Raw genomic sequence first — 26,414 nt, 5'->3', positions numbered from 1 at the left:
TCACTTGTGTAAACAAGATATTAGTACATATGTGTATTGTTTTTCTAAACCACTCATTGAATGCATTCGTCTGTCCTTTGCGAAGTATTCTGGGAACATAACATCATGTTTTCCTCTTCCTCGAAATCGACATACACCACACGTCCACGTACGCATTTGGGGAAAGCGTTTGTTTATTTGTTTATTAAGATAGTGAAGGATCTAACATCCATTAGTCCGTACCAATAGACTTTGGCTATATTTATTATATGATAGCATATAAAATTCGACTGAAAAAAACACTGAAAGGTCTGTGACTTTTCTCATGATTATAAGTTGCAATGAAATATAGGTTTAAAAAGTGAAGTTAAAAGGGTCACGAAAAGTCTGGTGTATTGATCAGCGAACATTTTTCAATCATTAATGGAAAATATTCATAGATGATGATGATGAAGAAAAGACTAAACTTTTTTAAACTTTAACTTCTTGTTACTTTAATTAAACTTAAGATCAGGTAAGATTAACATTAACATTCCCAAAGTCCTAAAAAAAATAATTTCCACATAATGTTTAGTCCCAACCCTAAAACAAAGCATCCTATAACATCAGCACAATTATTTTTTATGGAGAAAAAATATTAATTCCATAACATTCGGTCGCACGAAAGGCAACGCACTATACAACTCATTTCTAATCTAATATCATAATGTGGATGTGATGAAATTAATGCTACCCTTTATGTAATGTGACATCACACACATCATAGTGGGTACTTATGTAATTAATAACATTGCATTAACATAATGTAATGTTTTTTCGACATTCTTAGATGCTTCAATTAATTTATATCCACACATTTTTTTGGCAAAAATAGAGACATTACTATGATTGATCAGTTAAATTGTATAAAGTCGACCCAAAAAGGTGGGTATATATGCAAATAGGTTCAGTATTGTAGGAGATCAATTGGCAATAATTATAGAAGATAAACTTTTTAAGAGTAACTTTCAAATGAAAGGGTTGAATATAAAGTTAAACTTAAAGTACGTAGTACGTACGTAGATTACAAATGCATATTCAGAAAGTAATTTCGAGAATCGCAAAATTCCCATTCCCCTCGTCGTAAATATACCATTGAGTAACTTTGGAGATTAAGCATGGCTTATCCTATTCCATCAAATTACATTCATATGACTCAAGAGCCTTAAAAACCAACAAAAGAACATCTCCCGACATCATTTATCACGTGACATTTGACATTACATTACGAACCAGCACAATGTCAAAAATTACAAACTTTCAGACTACAATTTGTGTCAATGTCACTGTTTGTTCATTATCCCAATTTTGTGTCAGCAAAAGTTGAACCGCCCAAATGAGGCCGTCCCTCGATTTCTAAATGCTCATTAAATTACGGTGTATTCCAAAGATAATGTTTTCTTTGCATATTTAGATAGGCTTTAGAGTTAAAATGAAAAGATGATAATTGGAATTGACGACGCGAATAATGGTTTAAGTGTGACTACTCGTATTTCTTTTTTAATTTGACGCAGATACAGAATCAACAGACGCAGGCCGCTACCAACCGGGCATCATGGAAAGCATTGGGGAGGCCTATGTTCAGCAGTGGACGTCCTATGGCTGAGATGATGATGATGATGATACACAACTAGAAAACAAACACTATTATTTCAAATCAAACGCATTTATAATTAAAATAATTATAAACGCATTTATAATTTATAATTAAAATAATTAGTCGCGCGCGAGGTATCGCCGAGTAAACACGCGCAGTTCGCTTGAGACCGGACCACTTTTTTCGTACCAGCGTAAACCAGAGGTTGCAAACATGTTTACAAGTCAGTGTGCAACTTGCAAAGATACAGTTGGCCATGGACCTCAGTGTTCGGTATGTAAGGGAAACTATCATTTCAACTGCGCTGGCATATCGGAACGAGGTTTTAGCAGGCTGGGAAGCGGAAGAGATTCGTGGATCTGTCCAGCATGTCGGGATACCAACGGCTCACAGTTACAGGACATTAGTCCTTCTCCGTCTGCAAGTAGCACCCCATTGGCTTCACAAAGGCTATCATCTGGGCTTCCAATCGACCGAGCAAGTTCTCCGCGTCCGGTGAGCCCAGGCCAACAATCTCAGGACTCAATACTACAAGACATCTTGGCTAAGGTCACCAGCCTGGAAAAGCGGTTCATCGCATTCCAAACAATGGAGTCCGACGTCAAACAACTTAAGGAGGACATTTCTGATCTCAAATCAAGTATAAACACTAATATTGACGGCATGTCTCAACGAGTATCGCAAATTGAGGACCGCTTGGTACCCCTCGAAAAGGTAAAGTCGGAGATGGAGGAACTTGAGACCGTGATAAGAGACCTAGTTGAGAGTAATAGCAGAAATGATCAATGGGTGAGACGTTCAAATATTCAGCTGAATGGAATTCCATACAAAAATGGTGAGAATTTAATATCAACAGTGAAGCGTCTCGCTCAGCTATGCGATTTCCCCTTAAACGTCGACACCGATATTGACTTTGTTACTCGAGTTGCGTTGAAGAACGATGTTGATAACAAAAGCAAAACTAAACCCGTCATTTTGAAACTGCAATCGCGATACAAAAAAGACGACTTTTTAGCGGCTCTTCGGAAGCTCAAGAGTATCAGGGCGAGTGATTTGGGCTTTAGCGGATCGGAAAGTCGGGTCTTCGCTAATGATCATCTCTCCGCAAAGAATAAGTACTTACTTCAACAAGCAAAAATGAAGGCGAAAGAAAAGAACTACTTGTACTGCTGGGTTCGCAACTGCACAGTCATGGTGCGACGAAATGAAAAGTCTCCTGTCATACACATCACGTCGGACAATGATTTAAAAAAGATAACATAAGGGAAATTTGTATGTATAGTACGTGTCTTATTGTAACATGTATGTTATTCTTGAATTTTCTGTGTGTCTGGTTTGCGGCGAATATTCATAGTGACAGTATTTTTATTTTTATAAATCGCTATTATTACCAAAGGTTGGCATCCCCTTGCCTTCCGGGCGCGCTATTGTATAGTTGCCACTACCGCAAAAATGTTCGATCGGACATCGTATCGCTGGTAAAAATATACATTGAGCGTTTTGTGGGTGAGCGCTGCTTGCCGAGTTTGCCACAAGAGGAAATGGACGTCTTGCATTATAATATAATAATTTTATGGCTTAATGTGGAGTTGGCTGCTTGTGTTTGTTCTCGTCTCTTGAGTAAAAATTTTGCGGTTTACCTTCTTAAATTCAATAATATTTTAGAGTACGGAATTATTATGGCTTATCATGAGAAATCGGTAGCATCTTTTGCTTATTTTTCTTGTGCATTTAAACAATATTGCATCGGCGTGTATAGTGATTTGGGTTTCGTAATTCATTACGTCAGTTATTTAGTTGTAGTTGGTAATTGTTGTCACTGCAAAATAAAAATTAGTAACATTTTATATTTACACGTACGATTCATAAATACTATCTTTTTATTAGTGATGCGATGACGCTAGAGTTGTATTATCAGAATGTACGGGGATTGAGAGGTAAAACAGGATTATTCCTTAATAATTTGCTGTTGTCTGACTACGATATCATCTGCTTAACTGAAACCTGGCTTTTGCCTGGTATATTTAGTTCTGAGTTGTTCGACTCGCGATACGAGGTTTATAGAACGGACAGGAATTATGATAGCCACGGTACGACGAGGGGTGGCGGCGCACTCGTCGCGGTGCGCCTCGGGCTGCCGGTGGACACGCGGGTTGCGCAACCGCTACCGGCGCTCGCCGATACCGAGATTACGAGCGTTAGAATTACTTTAAATCGGTCTTGCGGCCCAGTGAGCTTACGAATATTTTGTTGTTATTTTCTTCAGAGTAATAATCAGGAGACATCTGAACAATTATTTTTTGATTACGTATCTGACTTGAGCTTAGATGATCCCAATGAGGAATACATAATCGTTGGTGACTTTAATATTCGAGATGCCAGTTGGAGTGTGAATTCAGGACCAGGTTTATTTCTCATTAATCCTTATAAGGACAAACTCGTTACCCAGCTCCATACATTTTTAACATACGTGGGATGGTCGCAGTACAACAGCGTAAGTAATCACAATAATAGACATTTAGACCTCGTAATATCTAGCCTTGAATGTACCGTCAGTCGAGTGGAGCCGCTGTCGCTGCCGGAGGACGCGCACCACCCGGCGCTGGGCGTGCGGTGCGCGCTGGCCGCCGCGCCGAGCCTGCGGCCCGCGCCGCGCACTACTCGTCGCTTCTATGCGGCCGACTACGAGGCCATTAGACGTGCTATCGCGCAGGTTGATTGGGAGCGATGTCTTAATGTTAGCTCGGTCGATATAGCGGTTGAAAACTTTTATGAGGCTATTAATGCAATAGTGGAGCTCCATGTCCCGAAGAAAGTTTTGTCCCGGGGGAATAGTTACCCTGCTTGGTACTCCCGACCGTTGATACAGTTAATAAAAAAGAAAAATAAAATTCATAAGAAATGGAAATGTTATAACAGACATAGTGATTATCTTGCATTCTCTGCACTTCGCAAAGAGATTAAATCGTTACAGAAGTCATGTTATCACTCTTTTATATCTAAAACAGAAAATAATATTAAACATAATATAAAACATTTTTGGTCATATATTAAGTCAAAAAAAGGTACAAACACTATTCCGGAAACACTGTATTATGATGATTCCACTGGTTCGGATGGTTTAACTATTGCTAATATGTTTAACTCTTTTTTCCAGTCTGTCTTCGAGACGGACGTTGACCTAGATCCTGTCAACCAATCGTGTCGTGAGTCGAATAATTGTATTATTGAATCTATCGAAATAACTGCGGCGATAGTTGAAAAATATTTATCTCGTATCGATGTGAGCAAGGGGGCAGGTCCTGATGGGATACATCCTTATTTTCTTAAAATATGTTCTAAGGAGTTATCGAGCCCTATCTCCTTTCTATTCCACCTCTCACTGACTCGCGGTGTCATGCCAAGCGTGTGGAAACAGTCGCTGGTTGTTCCCATCTTTAAAAGTGGTGACAAGCATAATATACGTAATTATAGGGGCATATCCAAGTTGTCTGTGATTCCCAAACTCTTTGAGAAAATAATATTTGATTCTCTGTTTCCAGCTGTCAGACCCTTCTTAATTACCCAACAGCACGGCTTTATCGACAAGCGGTCCACTGAGACTAATCTGTGTGAATTCCTGGACCAAGTACTCCACAGTATGGATAGAGGTTTTCAGGTGGACGCCGTGTATACCGATTATTCAAAATGTTTTGATAAAATCTCGCATACAATTTTGATAAGTAAACTAGAATATTTCGGTATACATGGCGATCTCCTGAGATGGCTGAAATCCTATCTCATGAACAGAACCCAAGCTGTCACACTGAAGGGTTACATGTCTAGTTTTATTCCAGCTCCTTCTGGGGTGCCTCAGGGCTCTCACCTCGGACCGTTATTGTTTAACATTTTTATAAATGACGTGGTAGATTGCTTTCGACATTCCAATTGTCTCCTATTCGCAGATGATACAAAAATTTATACAGTAGTAAAATCTTTGGAGGACTGTTTCGCCTTGCAAGAAGATATAAAGCGATTGTGTGACTATTGTGTTAAAAATAGGTTATTTCTCAATATTGATAAATGCTGTGTAATCACTTATAGTAGAAAAAAACGTCCATTACAATTTAATTATACAATTTTTGGTCAAAATCTTAAGCGATCGACCGAGGTGAGAGACCTAGGCATAATACTGGACAGTGAATTGTTGTTTTCTTCGCACATAAACAAAATCACTTCTAAGGCATATCAGTTGTTGGGGTTTATTTTTAGACAAGGTCGCGAATTTACTAGTGTCTATACTCTAATACTGCTGTATAATGTCCTGGTCAGATCACAGCTCGAATATGCGTCGACTGTCTGGAATCCCCAGTATCTTATATATATAAACTCAATTGAAAAGATTCAAAACAAATTTATACGGAGAATGAGATATAAATTTCGAGGAGACTTTGACGCTGACAGCGTTGTGTCTCTTGCTTTGCGAAGAGAACACTGCGATCAACTTTTATTGTACAAAGTTGTTAATGGCTATGTTGACTCGCCCTACCTTTTGAGTAAGGTTTTGTTGCGATGTCCGAGAGCGAACATGAGGTCATGCGATACATTTGCCATTTCTTCTTGCCGTACTAATTATGCGATGAACCGATTTATTCTAAGATCAATGAAATTGTATAACTCCAAATACTGTCACTTAGATATTTTCAGCCTAAAACCAAACAAATTTAGGTCGTTGTTAAAACAGTAATTACCTAACTATTTATTGTTTTAACAACGATGTGATATTTCGAGTTTAAATTAATAGCCAAGTCATAGTATATTTAACATAGAATCTAAAAAATTTGTTTTCTTTTTCTGTTTCTGTTTACTCAATTTTTAAAAACGATACCTATGTATAAACTATTTGTGAAAACTATTTTGGCAAATGTGAAGTTTAATTGGTAACTCTATATGTGTTATAGAATGCTGTTTGTTTTCCTAACAATAAAATAAAAATAAAATAAACATCCCTGATTAGGATTAACCAGTTATTTACTTCAACAGCATCAAAAGAAGTATGTTAGTAAAACGGAAAAGTACCTAGGTAGGTACTTCTTTAGTTCCCGTTAATCAAAACAATTCTCGATAACTCTTTTATAATGCGAACAGCTAGGGACTGGAATTCTCTACCTGCTGCTGTCATTCCCGAACACTATATCCGGGCCTTTTCAAGGTGAGAGTAAACAGGCACTTACAGGGCAGACAATTATGTACCATTCTAAACTGCATCTCACTTACACCAGGTGCGATTGCGGTCAAATACCTGCCTTGTTCAGCATAAAAAAACCCTGTCTTATTTATCAGAGACAAATGGCGTACCTATCTGAAATAGCTCCTTTAAGGTTATGTGTGGAGGGAGGAGGACATACTCGATATTCGATAATAATATTCTTGGAACAGAAATAAAATACAATTAATTTAGTATGAGCTTTTTATTTCAATAATTGTTTAAATAAATTCAGAAATGACAGAATTCTATGACAGACCTAAATATATGCAGGCGCAGCTGCTAGCAAATCTAAATAATTTATAATGTTATATGTAGAAGGAAAGAAAGAAAGAAAAATTGTTTATTTGGTTCAAACATAGTAATTTAACACAATTTGGATAATAATTATAAATAAATTGTTAAACCAAAATGGCTCCCACTCAGCTTGTATCATATTCCATAAAGAAAATGATGCTGGTATTCTGTAGGAACATGTACAAACATTTAAATAAAATTTTTGAAAATTATACAGGGTGTTGATTTCAATCCTCGCCATATTTATAAAAAACATTTTAGCGAATATTTTCCGTGTGAAATCAACTGTGGCTCTCAAAACTGCAATAGTTTACAGTGCGGCACCATCAAGCTACGCGGATCGCTCGGTCATCATGTCGGATAGCCTACTGAAGGAAGCCACGTAAAGTAGGTAGTGTAAATAGGTATTTTTCTTTGACCAACTAAAGTTAAAGTTCGTTTTAATTTTTTTTCGAAGTCAATTTTTTTACTGATTCGAGATCAGAATAAGCTACTTAATCAACTCCCTAAATATGGCGAGTATTGAAATCAACACCCTGTATAAACAAACCAAACAGATAATTACAAATTAATATTCATTGGGAAAAATACCATCAGTAGGTACCATTATTACATGGGTACAATTTACTTAAGTAGGCCAGTAGAATTAAACACAAAAATTGATTGAATCGGANGAGCGAACATGAGGTCATGCGATACATTTGCCATTTCTTCTTGCCGTACTAATTATGCGATGAACCGATTTATTCTAAGATCAATGAAATTGTATAACTCCAAATACTGTCACTTAGATATTTTCAGCCTAAAACCAAACAAATTTAGGTCGTTGTTAAAACAGTAATTACCTAACTATTTATTGTTTTAACAACGATGTGATATTTCGAGTTTAAATTAATTGCCAAGTCATAGTATATTTAACATAGAATCTAAAAAATTTGTTTTCTTTTTCTGTTTCTGTTTACTCAATTTTTAAAAACGATACCTATGCATAAACTATTTGTGAAAACTATTTTGGCAAATGTGAAGTTTAATTGGTAACTCTATATGTGTTATAGAATGCTGTTTGTTTTCCTAACAATAAAATAAAATAAAATAAAATTATGATTAGTACATATTGGCCTTGCAAAAAATCACTGTCATCACGACACACCTCTTACTTATATTTAGTCATCAGAATTGTGCTTTATATCTAAGCCATCAGTCAGCTCAGAATGACTCGGCAAGTTTTTATTTACAGATAATCAAATCAAGGTTATCATGATCATCTTGCCTAAAAGTTGCTGATCATCATTGATATTTGAATTTTGAACTATGATAGTTTGGTTTTTGTTTGCAAAAGGTGATATCCGCAGTTAGTGGTCTGATTATAAAGAATCATAAATAGGTACACTGATTCGAAAAAAATATTTAGACTCTAAAGTTTAAAGTTAAGTATTACTATTAGTTTAAACTTAGTTTTATATTAGTAAATATTAGTTTAGAGACTAAAGTTTAGAGTACCTAATTTATTATCCTTTTTGATGTCTTACCCTACTTAGTTTAAACAATTTCTCTCTCTTTAGATTGTTTGGAATTCAATAAAGTCTCCTGATAATATAAATATAGAGATACTTACCAAGGGTCTTGTATTTTCTGATGATGTAGGAGACTGCAGGAGTTGAGAGAATACCATTTTGCCCCACTAACAGTCTTGCTACCTAAACCAAAATGTTTGTATGCATCAGAAATAATATAAATATTAACTATTTTCATTAATGACATGCGGGCCACACAAGTCATTTTAGGTGTAAAATATAAAACAAAAATTGGGACAAATATGCAAGTAGTACACACGAAATATATGTTGTTAAAAAATAATTTCAATGACTACACTCTAAATACTTGTTTTAGTAGTTTTCAATAGAAAATCTTTATTTGCTTTAAAATAAATAAATAGTCAATCCCATTGTATTGAGAAAAGTTATACCTATTGAGTTGTTAGTTGTATATTTAATGTTCATACACATGTTGCTACACAGTTAAAAACTCTATTCATAAAAAGTATGTCAGTTGATTGCTGGTATCAATTACCCAATTATGTAAAACACTTGGCTTACAAACTGTGTGTCATTAACATGTAAAATGTCTGAGAAAAATTTAACATAAAAAATGTACCTAATGAAACCTATTTATTTATTATATAAATATTATACTAAATGAAAGTACCCTTCACTTCACCATGGCTATTTTAAGATACAGGAGTAACATTACTTTTATTTTATATATAATATTTGCTTACTTAATTTTACATAAATAAATTACTGTTAGCCAGGTAATATTTCCAGAAAATAACTAAGTAAAAATAAATTAATGAAAACTTACACCATTGCCCGCCGAAATTTTGATGATTTTGTCCACGACCTCTTTTACTAGATAGCGACCGTCTCCACCAACGACAAGGGTCGAGCCGACAATATCTGCTTTATTAGCATCCAAGATACTCTGGATAAAGTTTTCCGTGTAGTTTTCTTGAAGGAAAACTTTAACTTTCTTGCGCAAACCACTGGTACCCGGCTTTTGCCCCTCGTAGGGGTTAGTAGGCACTGTAACTACACTGAGCATTTTTGATGAATGAAAATATCTTTCTACAAAAGTCCAAGAACACTTCTTGACTGTTCTAATAGCAGTAATCAAATATTATCGCAGTTCAGGAGGTCACGAACAAAATCACAAGTTATTAGCAGCTGTCAAAATGATAATAAAATGTCATATCAATGTCATTCAAGGTCAGAGTCCGCAGCGCAGCCCAGCGTCTCTAGTACAAAACTCAGTTTTGGCCAATGAATAGATAGACCACGCCTCCTTACCTCGTAGTCATTGGTCATTTACTCAGTTTCACATACATGGGCTCCTGGGAGCTAAATTAATATGCGTTCAGGAAAACTTTAATTTCTCACCCTAAATAGAATCTCAATGGAATGATTTAGTATCATTTTATTAACGATGTTAAAATGTTTAATAAAACAAAAACATTATGTGATATAGCCTGACCAGGAAAATAAAAACCCTCGCCATGTTGCGGAAAACTAATGGTACTAATTTCTTTTAATGGCAACAGTAACTGAAAACTTCATTGACATGTCACCTTGCATGTCAGTCTATTGTTGTCAAAGTGTAAACAAACTTTATTTTAAATGTCTGCAATTGGTTTTTTCAGAGAGCGCTGCTGCCCATTCTCTGTTTGATGTGTAGTCCCTAAGTCGCCTCTTACGACACCCGCGGGAAGAGTAGGGGTTGGTGACAAATGTATTCTACTCTGCCGTCACCACACGGCGAACAATACGCTAACGGTTCGGACAATATTTTCATTGATGTTTCCGACAAAGGTTGTCAAATTGACTGACATGTTTATCGTATAGTACAGTCCACTATGAAAATTAGTTGTAGTCTGTTTCAACTACCTATTTTAAAGTTTTTTGTCACTTTCTAAGTTTTGAATTTTATGGAATTGGGAAAGAAGTACCGAGTTTGAAGCGTTCATGAGCTGACATTGCAGTTGAATATTCAAGTTCTGAATTTGATTATTGATGAATAATAGAATAAATCCTACTAGCTCGATTGATGGTTTCATTTAATTTATTTAAACCAGGTTACCTTTAATAATATTTTTTCGTTAATTTATGAAAATATCAAATTAGCCCGTAATCCTGAATCCTGATACATAAATTTAGCCTATTAATTTAACACATGTACGACTGTACTCAGTGTTGCACTATCAAATGCAATTGACGCGCCTAGGCGCCTCTATGCCAGGGTTTTTATGTTCCTGGTCAGGCTATAGATATTTTAACTTATGAAAAGATATTAACCCTACAATGCCTGGTTTTTCTAATTTGAACAAAAGAAAATATTACTTAAAACTAAAGATAGACGTCTCCTTCCCGAAGCTACGGCTACGGGACTATTCCCACCTCTTGTTCCCACCGCTGCAACTCCTGTGTAGCCAGGATCTACAGTTAGACCGCCAATAAAAACCCAACCAGTGAAAGTCAAGTTTGTTTTCGAGAATCGTTTAATAAAAGTAACTAAGTAATAACTTAAAATTATATGAGAATCCCAACAACGTAGGAAGGACCTAGCTACAACTAACTAACTATTATTACGTCACATCTGTAAAACTTAGGCGGTACGAAGTTTGCCGGATCAGCTAGTAGAAAATAAAACAACCACATAGGTAGTACGTTGGGGAGCGAGGTAAAGTTATTTAATTTAACAAAGTTTTATTACTGTTGCTTAATAGAATACAGAGCCATTTAAGATCATTTATTCATCACTATACAATATCTGCATATAGTCCTCGAGAAACTTTTCTATATGGGGTGTGAAGTTCTTCACAGGCTTATCTTTCACTGACATCCAAACGCTTCCATTTTCACCTTCTTTGAACATCTTGAAAAAGGCATTTACTGCTGATTCAACCCTGAAACAATTAAGATAAAACGTTGCTAAATTAATTATCTTTATTATTTTGTGTAACAAAGTATGTAATCTTTTTTGTGGAGCTTGTGTGGCTATTTAGCGATTTTTCTAATAAATGTGAATTCTAAAAACGCGTTGTTTTTTACCATAAAAAAAAACAAATTCAAAACAAAACGCCTACATAAAGTTTAATAGCAATCCTTCCTTACGTTGAATAACTCCACAGTCAGAAAGTTAGGAAGGTACAATGATATAATTTAATCTTATCTAGACGTTTCAATACTTCCTATCTGTATTACAAAATACATAAAATATGTATATAATATATTATTTGTATGTATATTTTTATTCTACTTCTCACGTAAAGAACGTAAAGGTCCTCTAAAAATCGGTAAAGTATAAAAGCAGGGACGTAGCCACCACCGTATCAATGATACGGGGCCCCCGGGCCAAAGGAGCCTAGGGATGGATTAACCATTTGGCAGATTAAGCAACTGCCTAAGGGCTCCACAAGGTTAGGGTACCTAAGGGGGCCCCATTTGCAAAGTACATATGCCCTGTTTGCAAATTTTAATTGAGGGGCCCCCAAAAAATCTAGATACAGGCACAGCACCCTTCGCATAAAATAGAAGACTAAATTTTTTTTTTCCCAAACTTACTTTTGACACGGAACCTCCACCCCCTCGTATGGTTTGCCAAGTTTTGCCTCGTACACTTTGTTCTTGACGTCTGCCATCAGTGGCGTTGCTGTAGGCCCGAAGCCGATCACCAGGATCCTGATGCCAGTTATTTCGACGAAATCTGGTTGGTTCTGTTAAGAATTGAGAAACTTAATTATTGCGGAAATTAATAATAATTTCCTTCCTTTTTTCGGCTGACTGCAATGAAGCTTAGTTTAAAAAGAATTCTTGAAATGTTTTTTCTACAAATAATAGCAGCAATAAGTTGTATTTTGAACCATTTTTATAATCATCTAATAATAGCATTTTGCAGTTATTCTGTTTTTTTAAGGATTTGCCATTATTGTTATCTTTTATTGAATTATCGGAACATTTATGTAGTAGAAAATTTTATGTCATTTTTATAGCCATGCTTATGTAGCTTTTAGGCCACTTGAAGATAATTTTGGCGAATGGTTTAGTTATTGTATGGTTATTGTATTGATGATAATCTAACGATAAAATAACTGACTGACATACGCCCAACTGACTGAGGTATATTACTTACTAGCTTTTCGCCCGCGGCTTCGCCCGCGTGGAATTTTGTCTATCACAGAAAAACAATATCGCGCGCGTATTTGCTCACCGTTTAGACCTACCCTGGACTACGACAAACATTTTAAAACCAAAATTAGCTCAATCGGCCCAGCCGTTCTTTTTTTTTTTTTNCATTTAGGAATAATTATTAAGAGTACTAAGTACATTCTGAACGTTTTAAATGTATAAATTCCAGGATGACTAGTGAATTGAAAGTACCAAGCCGACCTGAGTCTCCCAAAATGATGGACGATAAGGACTTGAAAAGGATACGTGGAAGCATAAAGGGTCGTCTCACTACATTTTCCAATTATTTGACCGGTTTGGAAGCATCCTCGCTTTGTTGTCGCGATGCCAAGGAGTTACAATTGAGGATCGGTAAGGTCGAACATTTATACGATTCTTACGATGAGGTTCAGTTGAAAATTGAGTGCGCGTGTGATGATGATTCGCAAGTTAGTGAACGGAGTGAGGCTGAATTTGCGAGNCGTATACCGTATTTATGGTGCCTAAGATGCCTGAATGCCGTATATTACGGCAATTGCCGTATCAAGAACATCACTGCGCCGCGCGGCCAGGCCGGCCGGTCGAGCGTTGCCACACGTTGCCAGCTCTCCGCTCGACCAGCTCTCCCGCAAAATGTTTACGCGCTAAGCGCGGTAACCACACTACGTGATTAATTGGTTAGGAAAAAAATAGTTGATGTTAAAATTTGACCTACCTATTTTTTATTAAAAATGTCATCTATAAACGATACCTAATGTCAGGAAAAAATTTGGATACTGATACAAAAGTCACCCTGTATACAGGGTGTTAGGTAAATGGGTATATGAGCCGAGACTAGCCCATGTTAACATACTCATATAAATACTATAGTGGTGTCAGAAAGTGGATATTGTAATATTTAATAAAAAATATTTTCCCATACAAAACTAAATAAATTATTATTATTTTNTTTTTTTAAATCCGATTTGTATGAAAATTAAAATAATTAAAATGAAGATAAAAATTTTCTGACTTCACCATACCATTTATATGCCCATGTTAACATGGGCTAGTGTCGGCTCATATACCCATTTACCTAACACCCTGTATAGGTATGGCCAGCATAGAGATTGTACGTCAAGTCCTCAGTCCTAAGCGTAGTCATACATGGTGACATTTGCGACAAAACCTGTGTCGTACGTCCCCACTGGCGATAAATTGGGATGTATTTTACTCATTTGTCAGTGGTGAGAAAGCTTGTAGCTACAACTGGGAAAATATGTGTTATACGTCGCCACTGGTGACAATCGGGATTATTTCTGCCTCAGTGGTAACAAAGTCAGTCGTGACAACCCGCTAGAGCTCTTAGAACGCCTAGCAGTAAAGTGGAAGAAGCCGTGTCGCTCAACGCTACATCACCTGTAACTTGACTAGACCTCATAAAATGCTAAAACACTACAACAAACGTACACCTTACAAAACTCCTATTCGTAGACCGCGACCGTCTAGCGTCTTCTAACGCCTGCGTCTCAGTCCTAGGAACAGTGGGCGCGGTAATTCCTGCTAGGGCTCCTAGGGCGCCTAGTAGGGGCCGCCTCCTAGGCGCACTAAGGCGGAAGAAGCCGTGTCGCTCCACAGTACTCGGCCAGAGGGCCTTAACACGCTTATTGAAGTCTAGCACTGTTGTAAGACTCAAGACAACGCTAAAACACTCACCTTACAAAACTCCTATTCGTAGACCGCGACCGCCTAGCGTCTTCTAACGCCTGCGTCTCAGTCCTAGGAACCGTAGGCGCGGTAATTCCCGCTAGGGCTCCTAGGGCGCCTAGTAGGGGCCGCCTCCTAGGCTCCTAGTAGACGTAAGAGTCAGATAATACTAAGGACACTCACCTTACAAAACTCCTATTCGTAGACCGCGACCGCCTAGCGTCTTCTAACGCTTGCGTCTCAGTCCTAGGAACAGTAGGCGCGGTAATTCCCGCTAGGGCTCCTAGGGCGCCTAGTAGGGGCCGCCTCCTAGGCGCACTAAGGCGGAAGAAGCCGTGTCGCTCCACGCTGCACCGCCCTACACTTGACTAGACACTAATGTAAGACTCAGACAATGCTAAAACACTCACCTTACAAAACTCCTATTCGTAGACCGCGACCGCCTAGCGTCTTCTAACGCCTGCGTCTCAGTCCTAGGAACCGTAGGCGCGGTAATTCCCGCTAGGGTTCCTAGGGCGCCTAGTAGGGGCCACCTCCTAAGCTCCTAGTAGACGTAAGAGTCAGATAATGCTAAAGACACTCACCTTACAAAACTCCTATTCGTAGACCGCGACCGTCTAGCATCTTCCAACGCTTGCGTCTCAGTCCTAGGAACAGTAGGCGCGGTAATTCCCGCTAGGGCTCCTAGGGCGCCTAGTAGGGGCCACCTCCTAAGCTCCTAGTAGACGTAAGAGTCAGATAATGCTAAAGACACTCACCTGACAAAACTCCTATTCGTAGACCGCGACCGTCTAGCGTCTTCCAACGCTTGCGTCTCAGTCCTAGGAACAGTAGGCGCGGTAATTCCCGCTAGGGCTCCTAGGGCGCCTAGTAGGGGCCGCCTCCTAGGCGCACTAAGGCGGAAGAAGCCGTGTCGTTCCACGCTGCACTGCCAAAGGGTTTCGACACGCATATTGAAACCTATCACTGTTGTAAGACTCAAGACAACGCTAAAACACTAACCTTACAAAACTCCTATTCGTAGACCGCGACCGTCTAGCATCTTCCAACGCTTGCGTCTCAGTCCTAGGAACAGTAGGCGCGGTAATTCCCGCTAGGGCTCCTAGGGCGCCTAGTAGGGGCCGCCTCCTAGGCTCCTAGTAGACGTAAGAGTCAGATAATGCTAAAGACACTCACCTTACAAAGCTCCTATTCGTAGACCGCGACCGCCTAGCGTCTTCCAACGCCTGCGTCTCAGTCCTAGGAACAGTAGGCGCGGTAATTCCCGCTAGGGCTCCTAGGGCGCCTAGTAGGGGCCGCCTCCTAGGCGCACTAAGGCGGAAGAAGCCGTGTCGTTCGACGCTGCACCGCCAGAGGGCCTTTGCAGCGCGTCCTGAACGCATATTGAAGCCTAGCACTGTGTCGTAAGATTCAGACTGCAAAAAAGATATTTTTAAATTAATATTTTTGTACCTTAATTATTAAGTTATCTAGGTATCGCGCAAGAAAAATTGATGTTTCCAAAATGAATAATTATTTCATGAACAAATAAGTATTGAAAACAAACAAATAGGTATTGGAATCATTTTATTTTTATTTGTTTAACAATGTTTCAACACTTTCAACAGCATTTAATTGTACATACATCAATGATTCTCGAAATAAAGATGTAAGCACCGTTTAAACGTATGCAATTAGCTCAAACTACACTAATGACATTATCTAGTGTGAGGACGTGAGGACGCTGCGTGTTGCTTTAACATGTCAAATGAATGACGTCACGAATATTCTAAATCTTCAACTAAAAAGGCATTTGTTATTTTTACAAGACCTACTAGACTCGATTGCAGTTGCAACATCTTACTTAAACTTTGACAAACGTCATAAATCTGTCAAAATCCATACAAAAACCACCGGTTATCGTTAAAGTTATAGTCAAAGTTAGGTGGTGCAACTCACCCCTAGTGTTTTCTACACAGAATAGTGTAGTACTTATAGTTTTTTTTTCCTAGTTAAAATGGTGACGTAATATCTACGGTTACTTACAGGTTCTCGTTTCAGCTGTATAAAGAACTGTTTCTTCTTGAAAGAAATCTTGACGATTTTGCTCCAAGAGAAAGTGTTCACTCGTATGTTGTTCTGGAAGACAACTATGCCAATTGACGTCACGCCAATGAAAATGTCCTTGCCGTTGTAATCCTAAAATAGATAACATAACAATTATTAACTTGATTGTTATCTTAATTAGCTTTACCTAGAATATTTATAAATATTTATTTATCGGTAAGTCGTTAATGAGTAAATAATAAGTATTATTTATGTAAGTATTGTGATCGACTATCAAAGTGGATGTTGTGTTTTCCACTAAAACGCAAGGCCAAAAAGAAGGTAACAATAATCTTCTGCATGAATTATTTTATACAGTGATCATAGCAAAAATAAAACCTCGATTTAGGCTAGCTTGAACCCTATACATAAAAAGTTCACCTAGAACTTACACCCAGTAAGGCTGTGGTCTCCTATAAACGCCGTAGGCAGTGTCCAAAGTCATGCCGCAGGCCACATTGCAATACTTACTATATAATTGTACTGTTGTATAGTCTTTTCTCCGAGCACGTAGAGTTTTGTGTAGGATGGGTAGCTTGGGGTCATTGGACAAAATTATACGTGCTCGGAGACCGGGCTTTAGTCTCTATTAGACGTTGACGTCGGCGTTTGGACACTATGGACGTCGATAGGAACAGTAGGTAGCAGTGCAGCCTCTCAAGCACCACAAAATGTGTCTCCAAGCCTGGGACTTGGAGCAGTTTTCCTTTGAGGTTTCTCCTCTCATCTTGCCGTCTCTTTTCGTCTATCTGTCTCTGTCTTACCTTAGCCGGGTGGGACTCCACGCCGTAACAGTCCAGCCTCTTAGCATGCTCCAGAAAGTTAGCCTCAGCGTCTGCCGGGGCTTGTCCTTTGTGTAGTTTGTGCAGTTCCACTCATCTTGCTCACTCTTTTTGTCTGTCTATCTCTGTCTTACCTTAGCCGGATGAGACTCCACACCGTAACAGTCCAGCCTCTTAGCGTGTTCCAGGAAGTTAGCTTCAGCATCAGCGGGTGCCTGTCCTTTGTGTAGTTTGTGCAGCTTGACTCATCTTGCTCTCTTTTTGTCTACCTATCTCTGTCTTACCTTAGCCGGGTGGGACTCTACGCCATAACAGTCCAGCCTCTTAGCATGCTCCAAGAAGTTAGCTTCAGCATCAGCCGGGGCTTGTCTTTTGTGTAGTTTGTGCAGCTCCGCTCATCTTGCCCTCTTTTTGTCTATCTATCTCTCTTACCTTAGCCGGGTGGTACTCCATGCCATAACAGTCCAGCCTCTTAGCATGCTCCAGAAAATTAGCCTCAGCGTCTGCCGGTGCTTGTCCTTTGTGTAGTTTGTGAAGCTCACGGATTCTTCTTTCATTTTTCCTGCTCTATTTGCCTTTCTATCTCTGTCTTACCTTAGCCGGGTGGGACTCCATGCCATAACAGTCTAGCCTTTTTGCAACGGAATCCTTGCGCGATTTGTATAAGTCATGGTTCCTCCTTTGTCTTACTTTTGCTATTTTTGTTCCTATACTTATTATGTCTTACCTTAGCCGGGTGGGACTCCACGCCATAACAGTCCAGCCTCTTAGCATGCTCCAGAAAATTTGCCTCAGCGTCTGCCGGTGCTTGTCCTTTGTGTAGTTTGTGAAGCTCACGGATTCTTCTTTCATTTTTCCTGCTCTATTTGCCTTTCTATCTCTGTCTTACCTTAGCCGGGTGGGACTCCATGCCAAAACAGTCTAGCCTTTTTGCAACGGAATCCTTGCGCGATTTGTATAAGTCATGGTTCCTCCTTTGTCTTACTTTTGCTATTTTTGTTCCTATACTTATTATGTCTTACCTTAGCCGGGTGGGACTCCACGCCATAACAGTCCAGCCTCTTAGCATGCTCCAGAAAATTTGCCTCAGCGTCTGCCGGTGCTTGTCCTTTGTGTAGTTTGTGAAGCTCACGGATTCTTCTTTCATTTTTCCTGCTCTATTTGCCTTTCTATCTCTGTCTTACCTTAGCCGGGTGGGACTCCATGCCAAAACAGTCTAGCCTTTTTGCAACGGAATCCTTGCGCGATTTGTATAAGTCATGGTTCCTCCTTTGTCTTACTTTTGCTATTTTTGTTCCTATACTTATTATGTCTTACCTTAGCCGGGTGGGACTCCACGCCATAACAGTCCAGCCTCTTAGCATGCTCCAGAAAATTTGCATCAGCGTCTGCCGGTGCTTGTCCTTTGTGTAGTTTGTGAAGCTCACGGATTCTTCTTTCATTTTTCCTGCTCTATTTGCCTTTCTATCTCTGTCTTACCTTAGCCGGGTGGGACTCCATGCCAAAACAGTCTAGCCTTTTTGCAACGGAATCCTTGCGCGATTTGTATAAGTCATGGTTCCTCCTTTGTCTTATTTTTGCTATTTTTGTTCCTATACTTATTATGTCTTACCTTAGCCGGGTGGGACTCCACGCCATAACAGTCCAGCCTCTTAGCGTGCTCCAGGAAGTTAGCTTCAGCATCAGCGGGGGCCTGTCCTTTGTGTAGTTTGTGAAGCTCTCGGATCCTTCGCTCGTCTTCTCCGGTCTGCTTTGGTAGCAAGCATAGCTCGGAAAGGTAGTTTGGAGGGTGTTCTGATACGTTGTAGTCGCCTAGTTCGGCTGAAAATGGATTATAAACAGGGTTCAAAATTATCAAGATAGTTAAATTACGCTTCTTAAGATACATTTGTCATATTGTTTGATAAGAACTTGTGCAAATGTTGCTTTGTTTTTCGTTGCTGATTGTTGTCAAATTATCTATCGCTAGTCGCATAAAGCTTGGAAAATAGATAAATATTTTGACCGTAGATCATTGTGGAGCTAAATAGATAGGTTTTATAACTATCTATGTTGCTTAACTCCCACCTAGACACAAAACTTCGAATACAGTTAATTTTATTATTCATCTGTTATTATCATGATAATCATCATGATAATTATCCTTTAGAAATTTGCTATAAGAGCTCCTAAAATGTGCCGTATCTTATGAATATTTTTTTCTTTTAGTTTTCTTGTATGGTGTACAATAAAGTGTGTTCTATTAAACTATTTATAGGAGTTGTAATTTATATGATACAGTGCATTGATAAGGAACAATGCATGTTGATAAGATAAGACTAAAAAACATTTTACGAAGTTTTTAAAAATGAGCAATAAAATAAGCCCTGATCAAATCTATACATCTTGACTGTCTAAATTACGCGTAAATTTGAAATAACATATCGCATACGGTATAATAATGTCATTTATGCAAATGGTTAAATTTTTCTGGGGAAGCATTTAAAAGTTCAACATCCTATGGCTGGTACAGTTCTCTTCGACTAAAGAAATAAAATGATAATAAATTAACTAAAACTTTGAATTTCATTTAAAAGTAAAACCAAACATCTTACAAATTACTATAAAAAAATTTCCTCATACTCGGTTCAATTTTGACAAAAATTGCATAAGTGACGTTATTGTAACATATGTGCGATAAGGGTAAGTTTCCTGTTACAGTCAGATCTGCTAATAATACAATTATTGTAAAAGGAAACGGGAATATTTATGTTCCAAATTAGGGTAGGTAGTGGTTAATTTTAAACTATGGTATTCAATTGGTTATTAAGTGAGTATCAGAGAATAATTTAATGTATAAATATTAGCCAGATGCATAGCAGTATTTCATTTTTATACTTATCATGTATTCTGTTTCATATTATCTTGTATGACAAATTTTCAGGCAATATGGTACGTATTTAAACCTATTTTTAACTGGACTCAAGAACGGAAACTTCCTTTAATCAATAATGACGAGTGAAATATAAGATTTAAACAATAGTCCACTGATTATAGATGTCCTATACATAAAGTATAAAAACTTATTTTAATCTTTAATAAATTACCTTGAACCGTAAATGAGGCCAACAATAGTGCTGTGTTCTTTGGCGCTGTCATTCTTCCATCGAGCAGCAACTTTCTGAGTTGCAAGCACAGCAGGTATCTTGTGAACTCTTCGGCCAAACGGGACGGCTCTGGTGGGTAGAAACGCACCGCCAACCAGAACTGTGCGTTGGCACCTACTTGCTTCTTAACTGACTTGCCACTGTCTAGCCAGCGCTGAAAATAAAATAGAATATTTAATATGATTATAAATAACGTAACTTTTCCTTAGTGAATTGAATATTCAGTGTAAATACACCTTCGAGTTTTAATTAAACACCTCTCAGAGTAACACACTTTTGCACAATATGTTCGTAAATTGAAAAAAATAATTACAATGAAGAATGTTCACTAATTTTTTTTAGCTTTTTGTATTCTCTGTTAAAAATAAAAAATACACGTGAAAGAATTATTTCGATACGTCAATTAGTTTCCAAGATATTGAATTTTAAAAGTGCGGGCGGCGGCCGGCCCGCCATTTTATGCGCGTGACGTCATATTACAGTGACTGGCTCATATTTGTATGGGTGGAATCTTGGAAGCTGAATTAAGACCCACTTCCAGACAACCGATTAAGCTGAAATTTCGCAAACACGTGATTTGGATGACCATGCAATATTATGATGACAAGGAGCTGATCTGATGATGGAGCTGGAAGGTGGCCATAGGAACTCTATAATAAAACGACTTAAATGCATCGAGTTTGGGCTCGTTCGTTTTGTATTGATGAGTATTTTAATTCTATATAGTAATCAGGGTCTGATGATGGAGCTGGAAGGTAATTCGCAATAAAACGACACAATCGCATCAAGTTTGGGTTTGGTTCAATTTTAATTTCTGTGATGGGTCTGGGTGTTAATATGTATAATAAGTTTGTATTTACAAAAAAAAATGTATTTAAGTATGTTTATATCCGTTTTCTAGAGAGCGGACACTGTTCGCGATCGCGAGTGATATAAAACCTATTTGGATATTGTGACAGTGAAAAATCATTCGGCATTCTTTTGTTTTACTCTCTCTGTTTGGATTCGATCAGTACACATGTCTGTTGAAATTATTTCGCATTTTTACTTTAAAATATACCTGATTCCCTTCATGGTCCTGGATCGAGCCGGATAACTATTGCAATCGAGGAAGTTACGGAAAGCGCAGTTATTGGCACTGGGGATTGCGCGTCGTCAAAGAGTGGTCGAGGTTCAAAGTTCAAGTTCAACGGTTTGAACGTGTGAGCGAAATGGTATAAAAAGTGATTAATTTTAGGACCCAGCACTCTACTAAGGTATATTTTATGTGTAATTGTAAGGATATATAAGGTTAGTAAGCATTAATGTTTATTTTATGCAAAATTTGTGAAATAATGACTGTGTAACTGTTTTACCTACCCGTTGCAATTTAGCAGTGTAGATACATTTGGCATTCTGTTAAACTAGTTAAACTGTGTTTATTTATTTATTTATTTATTTATATGGCATACCAACAACATATACAGGGTGTTGATTTCAATACCCGCCATATTTAGGGAGTTGATTAAGTAGCTTATTCTGATCACGAATCAGCAAAAAAACTGACTTCAAATTTTTTTTAAATTATATTTTAAATATCTACGATTTCCATAATCGACCACTACAGTGTAGAATAGTCCCCCAACGCAAACGGCGCGCGGCGCTCACCCGGTGACCCGGGCAAACGCTGCGCCCCCCGTCCCGCGCCCCACTACCCGCGCTCGCCCATGAGTCAGTCAACTATCAGCCACAATCAGCTGTGAGTTCAACGACGACTACTGGACGGAGCTTAATCCAAATCTACCCTAAAAATGTAATGAGCAAATTAGTTACTTACACCTTATCACGTTACGAGTTTATTTTTTGTTCTAAAAACTAATTAATTAAGTAGGTCTTTAATAAAAAAACCTTTTACACGACTTTGCTTCCTTCCGCAAAATGAAATTTTTTACAGAAGCTACATTTTTTTTTAAATTAAACCATGCTTTTATGTGTGTGATAAGCTTATAGGTNTGGATATTGTGACAGTGAAAAATCATTCGGCATTCTTTTGTTTTACTCTCTCTGTTTGGATTCGATCAGTACACATGTCTGTTGAAATTATTTCGCATTTTTACTTTAAAATATACCTGATTCCCTTCAGACACTGTGAATGTACGTCACGCGGGGTCACGTGACCGTCGGCGGGACTCAATATTTAAGCGAACTTTGAATGCCTATAAAATCATAACTACTGGGTATTTTTGAATGAAATAAAAACTAATGTATTTGTAAATGTAAAAGCTTAACTGTAACATAAGTTTCAAGTGATTTTGCATACCTAGTAACATTCTCAATTGTTTATCAAAACTTGAATCATTTGTTATTTACAAGTATTCTCTCTGTTTTATTTTATGAATACAAAGGCTTATCAGTCAGGTCTGCAGTAAGGTCTTGGAAGATAATTCACAATACTAATTGATAGACAATAGCCTACTAACACAGTTTTGAGCTAAATGGTTTATTTAATTAACAGTAGCATCTAGCTAAATCAATATTATCTTTGTTCTCAGTTTGTGAACCAGTAATATGATAAGAATTCATAAAATGACTGGAAGCTGAGATTGATGACACTTTTTTATCTTCAAAGGTGAATTAAAAATTAATTCCACAAAGATGTGACTCATATTTTTATGAGCAATAAAAACTCTACTGATGTTATTAATTCTTTTACCTATTAGTCACGCTTACGTATGCAGTTTTGCATTAAAATCAATAAGCGTAACACATAAATGATTTTTGGAGGAGGTGTTTAAATATTTCAACAAGTATACCAATTAGCGAGGCCTAAAATCAGTAAAGCAAGCAAGCATCCATGACTGAAGTACAGTTTGCTATAATAGGATTTGAAAACTTAGGAAATATAATTACCAAAATCTCCTACAAGTTTCAGTAAAATGAACATTACTTCACCTAGCAATAGTTAAGTTTGGTCACATCATACATTCTTGAGATTTTTATCTCAAAACATTTGTATTCATACAAACCTAATCCAAATTCTAAGGCTGAGTTGCACCATCTTACTTTAACTTTGACAAACGTCAAAAAACTGTCAAACTACATACAAAAAGCACCGGTTATCGTTATAGTTACCGTTAAAGTTAGGTGGTGCAACTCAGCCTAAGTATAGTTCATAATAAAAGATGAAATAGTTCTAATTTATTGAACAAGAAAATTAAAATTTATACCATACCGTTATTTCAGTGTTAGTGGCATTTGGCGGTGATCCGTTTTCAGTGAATTGGAGACCAAAATAATCTTTCTCTATCAATTCCAAGTGTTGAAATACTTGTTCAAGCAAAACACTTCCTTTTGCTTTTTTCTGAAATCACAACAATTAAAATAAGATATTAAGCAGCTTTATTAGGTACTGTATGTACAGTCAGATGGAGTCCCAGATATACAGTCAGTATCAAATAGTTCATGACACCCAGAGTAGTCAACATAATTTGCAACACATATTATTACATTTTATTGGACTAAGGTTGTGTTGTCAACTTTTAGGTCACTTTGGGTGTCACAAACTATTTGACACTGACTGTACTTATCTGAAGACTCAAAATAAACTATCAGCCCAATATTTGTCTTTTTTTGGATACAGTTTCAGAGAATAAACGGAATTTACAATATTACTAAAATGACACATTCATAGCCCACACAATATCACATGATTCAAGACTGGGAAGCCCCAAAACAGTCCAGTACATTCAGCTACAAGAATACAAGTCATAGAATTATTTATTATGGAGTAACCTTAGATTAATAAAACCTAGATAGATAGTCAGTGCACGAAAGGTGAGGCAGATTTTAGTGAGCCTGAATGGCTCACTCCTAAACATCACATGAACTGTCAAAGAAAAATTGGTAAACACGTCCGACGACTTTTAATTAATTAAGACGGTTTGTGCTGTGAATGTGAAAGGGTGTCTAAATACATCAGAAAAACGAAAGAAAGTGACCAGTGTTACATTTCATAAGTAAGTACTACGATTCGACGCGTATTTTGCTTGAATTTGGCTTTCAAAAATTAAATACGGGAATGATACCAGTAACAAGAAAATTTATTTCCCAATTGTTCGCCGTACAAGTACACTTCCTTTTTTTATGAAATCGAGACTTAAGTCGATTTATCTTATTGTAATTAGGTACGTACTTTGAATTCAATAAATAAGTAAGTACATGATGCGTTTTGTTTTTGTAAATTATAAAATAATTAAAAATTTATTAAAAATTTCCCTACTTTCGGGAAAATCGCCTTCACTATCTACATTCCCCAACAAAATTGACACTAATGACATAAGATTTTTGTCTCACTCTTGACGAAGTGTTTGTATGAAGATTATCCATCTAGGTTTTATTAATCTAAGGGAGTAACATTATGTTGTAAATAAATAATTACCAGACACACATGAGGAACACCTTGGGATTCTTTTGAATTATTTAGAACTAATAAATATTTGACAATAAATTATAGAAAAATATCTATCTTGTAACCACACAGTAGAATCAAGTTTCATCAGGTTTTGAGATTTCGTTCATGATGAAGAAGATGTTTACAAGTTCCAACAGGTTATAGACATTCACAGACAGCAAAATAAACTTACCTCGATCTGAAACGACTGCTGGGTGTCATCCAAAAACTGCACAGTGACATTGAATATGTTCAACTTGCGTTCTCGCGCCAGCTCCGAAGCTCGCACGTTGTATGTACCGCTGGTACTACTGAACGCGCGGCGGGATACACTCTCGATCATCGCATCTACGATTTATCACTACCGGATTCCTATCAGATACGTCAACGCCCCGTCTAGGTCGACGGCAAGACCACAACACCACGCGCGACAATCCTCAAGTACCTACGTCAATTATCGTGAATCATCAGGGACCTTCCACTTAATTACTTAACCTTATGCCATCTCAACCGGCACACTATACTATCGTGACGTAATTCTAGACGAGCTCTAGCCCTGAACACATTAGGATTCAATAGATCACCATGTTTATTTATCGACGATTTATTTACAGAAGCCCGAGAAGTTTTTATCACACATGTAATTACGTAAGACACGACGGCGTCTAAATAAGGCCTGATAATCTCAAAATAGACTACAGTTGTTTAAAAATCTATTTTTAAAATACTTATTTGTCGATATCTTTACAAAAACGCAATGACGTCTGTCGTCTGACGGACGCCTGATCCTTTTTTCGCCATATTGAAATTTTTTTGATGTTCTTCAAAATGATTGGACATAACCACTCTAAAAGTATTCAATAAGCAACCGTAACTCAGGTAGATATAATCCAAATCAATTTGTTACAGCCAAGTGCGTTGGGGCGCTTTTTCATTGTGTCGTGTCGTGCGTGACGTTTGCTCAGATCTGTCAAACTGACAAGGCAACCTACGCGTTTCGTTTTACATCATATTTCATATTTTATTTTGAATTTACATATTTATGAAAAACATATTTTAATTGTTACTCTAATTTATTTACTTTACATTACACAAAAAATGAAACCTTTGTTAGAAATATTATTTTCTTCTGAATATTTTTGTCGTTTATTTCTATCACACACGCATTTACAGTACCTGTGTAGCTTACTAGATGGCGCTATTTGATTTTTAAATTCAAAGCAGTCTAGCTAACAAGTGTGCAGAGAGCATTTATCGATAAATTTTAAGTTGAGATATCGATATATTTTTTTATGTAAAGGTTTTTAAAATTTATGTTAAAGTAACTTCTTAAATTAATTTCAAAAAATTCCGTATCGATTTTATCAGTAATGCTTTCGATAGTTTTCGGTCAATCTCAATAGTTCCAC

The 26,414-nt window shown here is 37.4% G+C and overlaps 2 protein-coding genes across 2 annotated transcripts in view; both read right to left on the bottom strand.

The window, feature by feature from the left end:
• Ptpmeg (protein tyrosine phosphatase Meg) overlaps positions 1 to 25,823 on the bottom strand; it is a 98,556-nt gene extending 72,733 nt beyond the window's left edge. The window contains exons 1-6 of the mRNA XM_028319547.1: positions 25,199 to 25,823; positions 23,788 to 23,916; positions 20,517 to 20,730; positions 19,043 to 19,251; positions 16,589 to 16,741; positions 15,740 to 15,978 (exon numbers count right to left, since the gene is read on the bottom strand). Of these exons, the coding sequence (XP_028175348.1) occupies positions 15,740 to 15,978; positions 16,589 to 16,741; positions 19,043 to 19,251; positions 20,517 to 20,730; positions 23,788 to 23,916; positions 25,199 to 25,348 (1,094 nt within the window). The 5' untranslated portion in view covers positions 25,349 to 25,823. The remainder of the gene's footprint in view (positions 1 to 15,739; positions 15,979 to 16,588; positions 16,742 to 19,042; positions 19,252 to 20,516; positions 20,731 to 23,787; positions 23,917 to 25,198) is intronic.
• LOC114363734 (phosphoglucomutase-like) lies at positions 8,729 to 9,886 on the bottom strand. The gene is made up of 2 exons (XM_028319548.1): positions 9,519 to 9,886; positions 8,729 to 8,854 (listed from the first exon to the last, which is right to left on the bottom strand). The coding sequence occupies exons 1-2, from the start codon at positions 9,756 to 9,758 to the stop codon at positions 8,732 to 8,734; spliced, it is 363 nt and encodes a 120-aa protein (XP_028175349.1). The 5' UTR covers positions 9,759 to 9,886; the 3' UTR covers positions 8,729 to 8,731.
• Positions 25,824 to 26,414: the final 591 nt, after the last annotated feature.

Source organism: Ostrinia furnacalis, unplaced genomic scaffold (assembly GCF_004193835.3).
Source record: "Ostrinia furnacalis isolate ACB-3 unplaced genomic scaffold, ASM419383v2 OfSCF7245, whole genome shotgun sequence".
NCBI lineage: Eukaryota > Metazoa > Arthropoda > Insecta > Lepidoptera > Crambidae > Ostrinia > Ostrinia furnacalis.
This window is presented reverse-complemented; position numbering and strand designations above follow the sequence as displayed.